This window comes from Microtus ochrogaster, chromosome 2, assembly GCF_000317375.1.
Source record: "Microtus ochrogaster isolate Prairie Vole_2 chromosome 2, MicOch1.0, whole genome shotgun sequence".
In the NCBI taxonomy this organism is placed as follows: Eukaryota; Metazoa; Chordata; class Mammalia; order Rodentia; family Cricetidae; genus Microtus; species Microtus ochrogaster.
In genome coordinates, this window is record NC_022010.1 from 17,373,692 (window position 1) to 17,384,531 (window position 10,840).

At 43.0% G+C, this 10,840-nt stretch overlaps 1 protein-coding gene across 6 annotated transcripts in view; it reads right to left on the reverse strand.

Moving 5' to 3' along the window:
* Positions 1 to 10,840, reverse strand: part of Golga3 (golgin A3) — a 56,769-nt gene that overhangs the window by 8,714 nt on the left and 37,215 nt on the right. For all 6 annotated transcript variants that reach the window (XM_026784405.1, XM_026784401.1, XM_013349686.2 and 3 more), the window contains exons 12-17: positions 8,691 to 8,768; positions 7,471 to 7,734; positions 6,313 to 6,407; positions 4,997 to 5,213; positions 1,784 to 1,927; positions 670 to 867 (exon numbers count right to left, since the gene is read on the reverse strand). In XM_026784405.1, coding sequence (XP_026640206.1) covers positions 670 to 867; positions 1,784 to 1,927; positions 4,997 to 5,213; positions 6,313 to 6,407; positions 7,471 to 7,734; positions 8,691 to 8,768 — 996 coding nt within the window. The remainder of the gene's footprint in view (positions 1 to 669; positions 868 to 1,783; positions 1,928 to 4,996; positions 5,214 to 6,312; positions 6,408 to 7,470; positions 7,735 to 8,690; positions 8,769 to 10,840) is intronic.

The following is a 10,840-nucleotide window of genomic DNA, read 5'->3' on the forward strand; positions in this document are numbered from 1 at the left end:
GTGGCTCACAACCATCTGTAAAGAGGTCTGGTGCCCTCTTCTGGCCTGCAGGCATACACACAGACAGAATATTGTATACATAATAAATAAATATTTTTTTTAAAAAAAGAACACAGCTGAGAACCCAAAAGAAAGATAGGTCATAAGACATGCGTTTATAAGCAAGGCAGCCCAGCAAAGACAGGAGTGGTAGGAACTAGAACAAAATTTAAGTTACCTTTTCCAGTAATTACATTTTTTAAGATTGTGTGTGACATGACCCTTATGTGACATTCTGAAACTTCCCCTGAAGTGTTCAGCTACCTCTAAAGCATTGTAGAACCTTAAGGAGCTAAGAACAGAATCTACAATAAGACACCAAGTTGGGGTTCAAATCCCAGTTCTAAATCATGTCAGAACTTTTGCACCGGTTCTTGTGCTCCTAGAACCAGAGGATAGTCTGATCTGCCCCACTAGGAGTCTTCTGTGTAAAAAGAACTAATGAACTTGGTACAATAACCACAGGCTCTTATAGCTGGAGGATCCAGGTGCAATGGCCAGGTGCCTCTGAGCCTCTGAGCCAAGTGTGGTAATACCCTGAAAGTGGCTATGACTCAATATGGTAAGACACTGACAGGAAATATGGTCCACATAACTCTCACGCTGCTCCTGGCAAATAGGTCTCAGCACCTGGAGATTCAGCTGCACCAGGTCAGCTTCCCTCTTGGCTAGTGCAGTCTCCAGGATACTGTTGTGTTCCCGCAAAGCTGCATTAGACTGTCCGAGGCCAGTGAGCTTCCCTCGCTCATGTTCTAACTCTAGAGCCAGTTTCTTATTTGACTCTTCAAGATGTTTAATCTTCTTTCTGAAGCCTCTGGATTCTTGAAGCTGAAAGATATTGATACATGTAAAACTTCATGCTCTGGGCAGATCTGGTGATCCATGCCCATGACCCCAGTACTTGGGAGGCAGAGCCAGATGGATCAGTTTAAGGCCAGCCTGGCTATAGGAGACTCTGTATCAAAAGCAACACCACCCTCACCACCAGACATGCAAATCATATTCTGCTAGACAGAATTATGATACTCACCTGAAACAGGAGAGCAATTTTCAACAAGAGCTAACCACTAAAGCACAAACTGTCCTTGACTCATTACCTGTGAAGTTACTCTCTTTTGGGTTCATAGACCTCTAGAAGAGGGCCCCAAAACTACTAAAGGCCTTGCCAAGCTACTCACAGATGGGCATGAAGCTGGGCTGATCTTAGCACACCCATTTGAGGAAAGGATAGAGATGGCTAAATAAAACACACATGCCTAAAAAGTATGTAATAATCCTAAAGACTACTGTAGCAGCATTGTAGGCAGTGGGGTAGGCCAGGGGCTGGTGACAGGGCCCTTAGTGACAATGACAACACTGTCTGAATAGGGCCAATAAACTGCTTCCAAGTTTTCAGTTCTTTGTGGCAAGTTTAATTTATTTACAAACAAAGAATTTTAACTGGGAAAAGATCAGGATTATCTAACCTTTGGGCACTGAAATAGGACAAATCTGTTATCTACAAATCTGCTAGGATGGATTCACAGCTATCCTGGGACTCATGTGGTACACAGGTTACAGGCTAGACACACCTGCCTTAGAATATAAGTCTCAGTGGCTATTTTATAACTGTAAAGTGGTAACTATTGTCATCCTCCCTAGAATACTGACAACAATCGGATCCAACAACAATCACAAGGTAACCAACTGCCAAGGAGCAATGCTGAGCAGACAGCAACTCTATGCTCGGTAATACAGGTGTTACCTCATCTTCCAGCTCCAGCACCTTCTCCCGGGACTCTTCCAGCTCCTGGGTAGTCATTGTGATCACCTCCTGTAACTCCTTCTCCAACAGTATTTTGCTTTGGCCAACATTCTGCAGTTCCACCTCCAGAGCTCGAATCTTCTCCTGAGATCCAAAATGGGAGTCATGTTTAGCCAATGGCCCTTTCCTCCTGCAACTTTCATGGACACATAACTGACTACATCCTAGATTTTGTAGTTGTTGTTTTTAAATTTTTATTAACTTTTTAATTTATTTTTTGTGTGTGTGCGCAAGTGCACAGATGCCCTTGTTTGTATGTATAGCTCAGAGGACAACTTGTGGCAGTCAGGTCTTTCCTTCTTCCAAGTAATGGAGGCTCAAACTCAAGTTATCAGTCATGGTGAAAAGGCCTTATCTACTAAGCCATTTAACCAGCCCTGTTGTTTTGTTTTATTGAGACAGAAACCTTCCCTACTAAAGAGCCCAGACTGGCTTTGAACTAGTGAACCTCTCTCCTCAGCCTCAAAATTCAGGAAGTATTATTCTTTTGTTTATTTGACATAAGGTCTTGTGTACCTCATGCTGGCCTAGAACTTGCCAAAGCCAAGATTAACCTTGAAATCCTGATTGTCCTGCATCAGCTCCCTGTGTATTAGGATTATGCCATCATTCCTGGCTGGAGGCTCTTATTTATTTATTTAGAAAAAGAAAACAAACTATCTTTTTTCATTTTACATACCAATCCCAGTTTCCACTCCTTTCCCTCCTCCCATTATTTCTCCCCTACCACCCCCCACCCCCCAGCCACTCCTCAGAGAGTGTAAGGGACATTGCTTTGGGGAAGGTCAAAGGCCACTATATCCAGGATGAGCAAGGCATCAAAAGAGAATGGGTTCCAAAAAGACAGTACAAGCAGTAGGGATAAATCCTGGTGCCACTGCCAGTGGCCCTGCAGTCTGCCCCAGCCATACAGCTGTCACCCACATTCAGGACTAATTTGGACCTATGCTGGTTCCATCCCTGTCCAGCTGAAGTTGGTGAGCTCCCCATTAGCTCAGGTAAACTGTTTCAGTGGGTGAACCCATCATGGTCTTGACCTCTTTGCTCATATTCTCACTCCTTCCACTCTTCAACTGGACTTTGGGAGCTCAGTCCACTACTCTGATGTGGGTCTCTGCCTCTGTTTCAATCAGTTGCTAGATGAAGGGTCTATGGTGATATTTAAGATATTCATCAGTGGGGCTGGAGAGATGGCTCAGTGGTTAAGAGCTCTGGCTACTCTTCCAAAGGTCCTGAGTTCAATTCCCAGCAACCACATGGTGGCTCACAACCATCTGTAATGAGATTTGATGCCCTCTTCTGGCCTGCAGGGATACATGCAGGCAGAGCTCTGTATACATAATAAATAAAATTTAAAAAAATATTTTAAAAAAAAGATATTCATCAGTCTGACTATAGGGCAAGGCCAGATCGGGCACCCTCTTCTCTATTCTGGCTGGAGGTTCTATTGTTGACTCTTGTGTTATGACTGAGAGTAAAAAGGTATACAGTAAGACAAAGTCATTTCCTTACTCCAGCCCACCATAAACAAGACCATAGTTAAAGCTTCTGGGGATATGCTATTTCTCAGTTACAGATTCTAGACTCCAGAGCACTCCACACTTTGCTGCCTTTACTAGGTGACCCAAAAGGGTTAAAATGACAAACAGAAAGGAACATGGTGATTAGGCCACTCAATATTTCATGAAGTAACTTATTCAACTGTACAAGCAAATATCCATATTATGATATAATCTTATAATTATAAATCTATATTCTAAGAACTTGGGAGGCTGAGGCTAGAAGATCAAAATTCTAAAACCCTGTCTCAAAAAGAAAAACACAAGTTTGGCATTGTAGTATACACTTCTAATCTAAGCATTTGAGAGGTGGAGGTTTGAGGAATAGGAATCCTTATCTATATAGTGAGTTCAAGGCCAGCCTCAACTACTCTGAACCAACAAAACGAAAACATACAGAAACAGGGAACTGAAGAGATGATGCAGCAGTTAAGAGTACTTTTCACTCTTTCAGAAGACCACGATTTGATTCCTAGCACACATGTACGGTGGTATACAACAGCCTGTAACTCTAGCTCAAGAAATCTGACACCCTCTCCCATGGCATCTGCTCACACGCGTACACACAGTAAAATAAAACTATTAAAATCAAGAAAAAAGGAAAATCCTAAAGAATTGAATTTTCCTAATGCAGTGACATTTGGATGATCCTGAACACATACTCTACTGTTCCTCATCAGAGCTATGTGGTTTACTGACCTGTTGCCCTCATTCTGCTGTCACCTCTCAGCCACGGCAACAAAATATAACCTGTCTACCAGAGATTCCCAAACTTTACTATCCTAATGTACACTTACCTACATGAAAGGACAGGAGAGTGACTAGGCTCACTTTCCACATTCACTATGGGCAAGGCCAAACACTCTTTCCACTCACCTCCATCCCAAGTGCTTCCCCCCGATGCCTCCTGTAATTTTTTTTAACTCTATCAGATTCTACCTCTTATACCTTCCTTTCTCACTGCATATAATACCATACTGTCTCTGTCTGTACCTCTCTCCTGATGGGACCTAGGGTTATACAGAGAAGATTATAGAACAGAAGAAGTAAGCTCTCCCTCTGCTCCTCAGCCAGGAGCCCAGTTTCTACAGGCCAGGGGAGCTTCTTCAACGGCATATGAGATACTATATATATCACTAAAAGTCCAGTGGCAGAGCAAGTCATTTGTTAAAGAAATGCTGTCTATGCCAGATGTGGTGCTGCTGTTTATACTCCCAGATACTTAGAGAGCTGGGGAAGAAGGACTACAAAATTTAAGGCCAGATATTAAGATAACTTGAATTGTCTCCAAATGAAAACTAAAATTTGAAAAGGAGAGGAGGGCTGGCCTCAGTGTTCTCAGTGACATAAAAATTTTAGAGCTAGAAAATGTTGATAGAATGCACTTTTGCTATTTTCAAAAAAAATCATAAGGACTCTAGCCAGATGGAGAGGTGCATGATTTTAATGCCAACAAGGCCAGCCTGGTACAAATAGTGTTCTAGGACAGCCAGGGCTATCACACAGAGAAACCTATTTCAAAAAAAAAAAAAAAGTGAACAAAGTCAAAAAAAGACTCATAAGGACTTTGACAGGGAGAAATGTGTTTACCTACTTGTAGGACAGGGTCACTGCTACCACCAGTGCTCTGAGCTCTGAGCTGGCTAAGCTCTGCATCTGTGGCCTCCTTGGTAGCCAGGGCCTCCTGCAGGCGACGGCTAAGAATGCTCACGGCATTCTCATAAGCTTTGTGCTTAGTCTTCATCTCCTTCTGAGCGCTGGTCAGATCTGAGCCCAGCCGCTTCATCTTCTGCTTCTGTTCTGTGATGGCCCTGAGACATGAGTGAGAATGCTGAGTTAACCTCCTGTCCAACCAACAAGCTCCCTGGCCTGAAATAGTTCACCCTCCAAGGCTAAATGGTGGATTTTTTATTTTATTATTAGAGTGTGTGTGTGTGTGTGTGTGTGTGTGTGAGAGAGAGAGAGAGAGAGAGAGAGAGAGAGAGAGAGAGAGAGAGAGGTTTCTCTGTGTAGCCCTGGGAGAGAGAGAGAGAGAGAGTAAATTGGGAGCAAGGGGACCTTGAGGGAGGGTTGAAGCAGGGAAGGAAGAGGCAGGGAGGGGAGCAGAGAAAAATGTAGAGCTCAATAAAAATCAATAAAAAAAAAGAAAAGAAAAGAAAAAGAATAATAGGGATAGAAGAACCCCAGCTATGCAGAGGTGTGTCAGTTTAAAACATGTACTGGAATATTGATCATGGGACTGTAGAATGAAATTGCTATTAAATGATTAAGGGCTCATAGAGGGCCATACTAATTTAAAAAAGAGAGAGAGAGATTGTCTCAAAACAAAACAAAACAACCCAGCTGTCTGTCAATAGATAGATAGACAGACAGGTAGGTAGGTAGGTAGGTAGATGGCCCAAAAGGGTGTTTACATGTGTGTGTATACATGTGTATATTACTAGTTGCTGATAAGGGTCATATGTTTAGGTTTGTATGTGTGAGCACAAAAGGGTAAAGTGGATGAATAATCAAAGTGTCAACCTAATGAGGGAGCAGGAATGTGAGGATATTGACACCAGTGTATGAAATAAAAAGTCAAATAAAAGGAGGAGATTTTAGGGCTAGGGATATAGCTCAGTGGTAGAACACCTGCTCAGTGATGCTCAACATCCTGGGTTTCAGCCCCAGCTTGAGGGAGGAGCATGCTTCTGTATGCTTGAGCAAACCAATTTATAAACTTATATAGGAAAAAAGTAACTGCCAAATCATGATGGTGCATTAGAACTCATGCTCCAGGTTTCCTTTTCATAAGCCTAAGTCCAAAAGGAGTATGTTAGGAACACAGCAACATCAAGGACTGTACAAGCTGTTCCTGCTCTCAGAAGAGCTGGTGCCCTTCACAGGGAAGTGTATGCTGCTTAGACTTACTTCTTGGCTTCTTGCTGCAGCTCTTGTATTTGTTTCTTTAGTGTCTCATTGGCCTCAGTAAGGGCTACCATCTGCTCTTTGTCAAACTGCAAAGACTTTAAAAAGAACAAAGAATGGCCAATAAGTAAAAAGCCACCTACTTCAGGTATCTGTCACTGATGAGCAATACTTCATAGAGGTCAACAGCATTTCTGAGGGTTGGAGAGATAGCTCAGCAATTCAGAGAACTCGATTCTCTCCTAGAGGACCCATGTTCAATTCCCAGAACCCACATAGCAGTTTATAATCATCTGTAACTCCAGTTCCAAGTGATTCAATGCCCTTTTCTGGCTTCCATGGGTGGCATGCACATGGTACAGAGATATACATGCAGCCAAAATATCCATATACATTTTTGGCCACTCTGTCCAGACCATTAAATGCCTCTTTGAAGTTTATGTCCTGGCAGGAAAGACAAGCTCAGGTTAGCCCAGGACTTACTTGATGCCTCATGAAAGGAACAAGCAAGGTGCTTCTGGGTGAACACTGGACACACCAACCTTACATAAACATACTGGTCACTTGTCTACCTGAACCTTGCCCGGACCTCTTAGGGACTTTCAGCATGTCATGTGTAAAATGGAGCCTTTTTGGTTCTAGCATCCTGCATATCAGCTCTCCAAATTTCTCACCACAGGATATGATCCTTAGGAGAGACGTCTCTACTCATAAGTCATCCCTTAAACCTACCTTGTCTGATCGCCAAGCCAGTCACTGCCCTCATTAAAACAGCAAGACTCAGGAAGTATGGCTGTCCAAAGGGCATGGGTAGCTACATGATCCTTTCAGTGACTGTCCTGCCTAAACTCAGGCTATCTGCAGAGCACTCTCTCCTTTTTATCTGGTGCCAATTTTATAAACATTGAGGCTCAACCAGTAGTAGCTCCAAAGACCCCGTCACAGAGTAGCATGTCCAGGTGCTTACTCTTCTTTGTTTCTTTCATATGCCATCACAACCTGGACTTATCTGAATATTAGTTTCAGGAAGGCCTAATCTCTAGATTGTTTTAAAAGCCTTCCTTGGCCAATGTTCCTTATTCTACCTTATATACAGTAAGCCCTCAGCACACTTGGCTGAACCTATCTCTTGCATTGCACAACCTCTGTATTGCATCCTACCTGCAGGTGAGTCTCCATTTCATCTCGTTCTTTCTGCACTGACTGAAGATGCCCCTCGAGATCTGCCATCTTCTGGTGAACCAGGGACATCTCCTTTTGCAGTCGCGAGTGTTCTACTTCCACAATCTTCTTCTCTCCATGCACCTTCATTAGCTCCTGCCTCAGTTCCTTCATCTCTGAGTCCAGCCGTTTTTTTGTGGTTCTCAGCTCGCTAATGAGCTGGTCTTTGGAAGCAGCATCTCGCCGGTAGGCCTCTACCATTACCTTCAGGAAAAGACAAAAGTAGTAAGCCAGTGCCAGTCAACATCTTGCCCAGGAAATAAGGCTGGCTTACATAAAAATGTTTACCAACAATTCAAGGCATAACCCACCATACCCACGTTCTCAGAGAATTAGAGGCAAGAGCTCTAATCACTAAACTATATCTCTAGCCCTAGGGCACAACTTTTTATACATAAAACAATACACCATGAAATCTTAACACTACTCCTTGAGAAATACCAATGATGATGGCATGTCTGGATTTCTGTCTCATGATGTGACTACAAACTATGCCCCCCAAATATGGACATTGTGTGAAACATCCCATTATCCTCCTGGTATCCTTATATGTTTTGGGTAATCTCACAAGGGCTAATCTCCCTTTAGTTGGGGTGCTTGAATTCTGAAAGCTAGTCCTTCACGTATCTCTGTAATAAACTGAAACATAACTTATAAACAAGCTCTGGCGGATCTTCTTCTCTTAGAACAAAACATTCAACTGATGCTGGCAATGAAGCAAGGAATCAGCCATTCCTCCATCAGGAGACAAGGGCTTCACAATACAAGACTTTATGTCATAGACCTGTTGAGTACAAACTGAATTTGTTTTTAATGTTAGATTGTGGTGTAAGCTTTTCATATACTTTATACACCAAACACAACCAACACACTGACCAAAAAAAAAAAAAGTATAACACACAGATCTTGAAAGTAATAATGACAGGGTATTCTGACAGGTACTACAATGGTAGTTATTACACTCAGTCTTTGAGGATCATAGACCCTACCTCTGGGGAGAAATGGCATGCTGCCTCACTGACTGCAATGGAGGACAAGTTAGAACAAGTACAATGCCTTTAAAAAGTATAAGGCCTAGATGCTTTCCTCTTTCTGAGTTTGTTCTACTGAAGCAAGCAGACTACGCAGAATATGACCAAAACTTGTTTCTCATGTCTTACCTTTTGCTGAAGAAACTGCTCCTTTACTTTCTGCATCTGTTTTCTCAATGAGGCTGTCTCTTGCTGCAAGTGCTCCACCTACAGGACAGGTTTGCAAAAGGGTGGGTGGCCTGATAGTTCTAGGTCTGTGCCCTGTGGCATTTCTTAAGAGTCAGCACTAGCTAGAGCGCAGAAGGTGGCTTTCAGTCAGACACATACATTCTGATAGCCCATGGGCTCCTCAGGCAGGACACACAACCAGCATCCTCCTTCCTTGCTACTTAAGAGCACAAAGACAAGATGAAGGGCATAGAAGGGAAAGAAAGGATGAGGCAGAGGATGCTCTAGAGTAGATTTAAGTTCTTCCCGGAATAGCCAGAGAGGAAATACTTTTAAGTTTTGTGGGCCACATGTTCTTGCAGCAGCTTCTCAGCTCTGTTCTTGCAACAGGAAAGCAGCCAGACACTACATAAAGGAATAGTGGGGTTCTAGTCCAATGAATCTCAATTTACAGCAACCCACATCCCTGTGACTTAACGCATACCAGAGACCAGCCCACTCCTACTACCTGGAAGCTTGTAGAACCTGCCATCTCAGGCCCCAGACTGAGACAGATCTGCACATAAAGTGCCCCAGGGACTCAGGAATGCATGATATATTTGAAGGGCTATTGGTACAGCAAAACTTGCTGCTGCCTTGTTATTTCGTGTGAGAGAAAGAGATTCTGGGGAACCCTGGTGCATATGAGGCAAGTATTCTACCACTAAGTTACATCTCAAGCCCAATAAAAAATGCTTTTGAACAAGTCAGACACCCTACCAGGGCTCTTTCAGCACTCTGTATGGTACATCTCCATGATATATGATAGAGATACCCAGACACATAACATTATTCATTCAATTATTATTACATTCTCACATTCTAACGTGTCAGTGAAGTCATGCTCACCCAACAGCAGTTAAGAACACTGCATGTGATCACAATCTTAGATGGTGGAAAATGAGGTCAGTAAACCCCAGAACCTTGTCTGGACAATTTTTTCTCAGACACCCTTGTGGATATGTGCTGATTCTAACCAGCCAGGTGAGACAGCCAGCACCTGGGCAGGGTAGAAGTTGAAAGACAGCAGTTTCCCTATAAGAGTGTTGACACACCCCTACCCCTCAAGTCAGGAAATAGACTTCAGAACTCCAGGAGTAGGAGAACCTCACTCCACTATGCTGTTACATCTTTAATGAAATCATAACCCAACACAGTAAAATCTCAATGTGATAAATACTTTCCAGTGTCATCTGAGGTCCCTCTTACCACATTAATTGAGAACTCTGACAATTCCCCCTAAATTAATGTCTCCAAGAGAAACAGACCATAATCCCTAATTCTTTGTCCTTACAGAGCAGGATATTCAGGCATAATAATTCCAACACAAGTTCCATTTTCTGAACATCCTTCTTTACTATTGCGGGAGCTCCTTCCGCTCCTTCAGCCAATAGCCGCTGAGATACCAGCCCATTGGGGTGTGGTCTCTCTACCTTTAAAAAAGCAGCCACTTCCCTCTCCTCTCTCTCTTGCTTCCTGCTCCGCTTCCGGTGACTAGACTCCTTTCCTGATTGTGCAGAGGGCTGTTGTCTGGGACGGTGATCTGTAAGTTTTCCCCTTTAAATAAATAACCATTCTATTAATCATAATTCCAAACTGGTGTGGGATTGTTTGTGACTTATGCCTTCACTTTACTATGTTTTTTTTTAATAGATTTGTCAATTTCAGTGTCATAGTGTTAGCACACTGCTGTTCCCCATATATGGCCAGCCCAATGGGCTGTGCTTTTACACACCAGGACATGGTGTTAACAGGAGGAACCTGCTATGAACTATCTATCCTACCTTGAACATTGTATCACATCAAGACTGGCTTGACACACGCAGGAAGAAGAAACCAAACCATGTATACTGCAGCTTCTCCTCCAGCTTAAAGTCATAACATAAAGCAGCAAAACCTGTGCTTTCTTGGCAGATACATTTAAAAGTTCCACACAACACTTGTTTTCTCAGTATCCGTTTCCTCCACACCCAGAGGCCAGTGGAGTTAAAGGTTAGAACAAAAACTACTGGTTTCCTGTTTAACCATGCTGGCTTTGGGGGGGCCTGGGCGGTTTGGATGCTCAACTTACT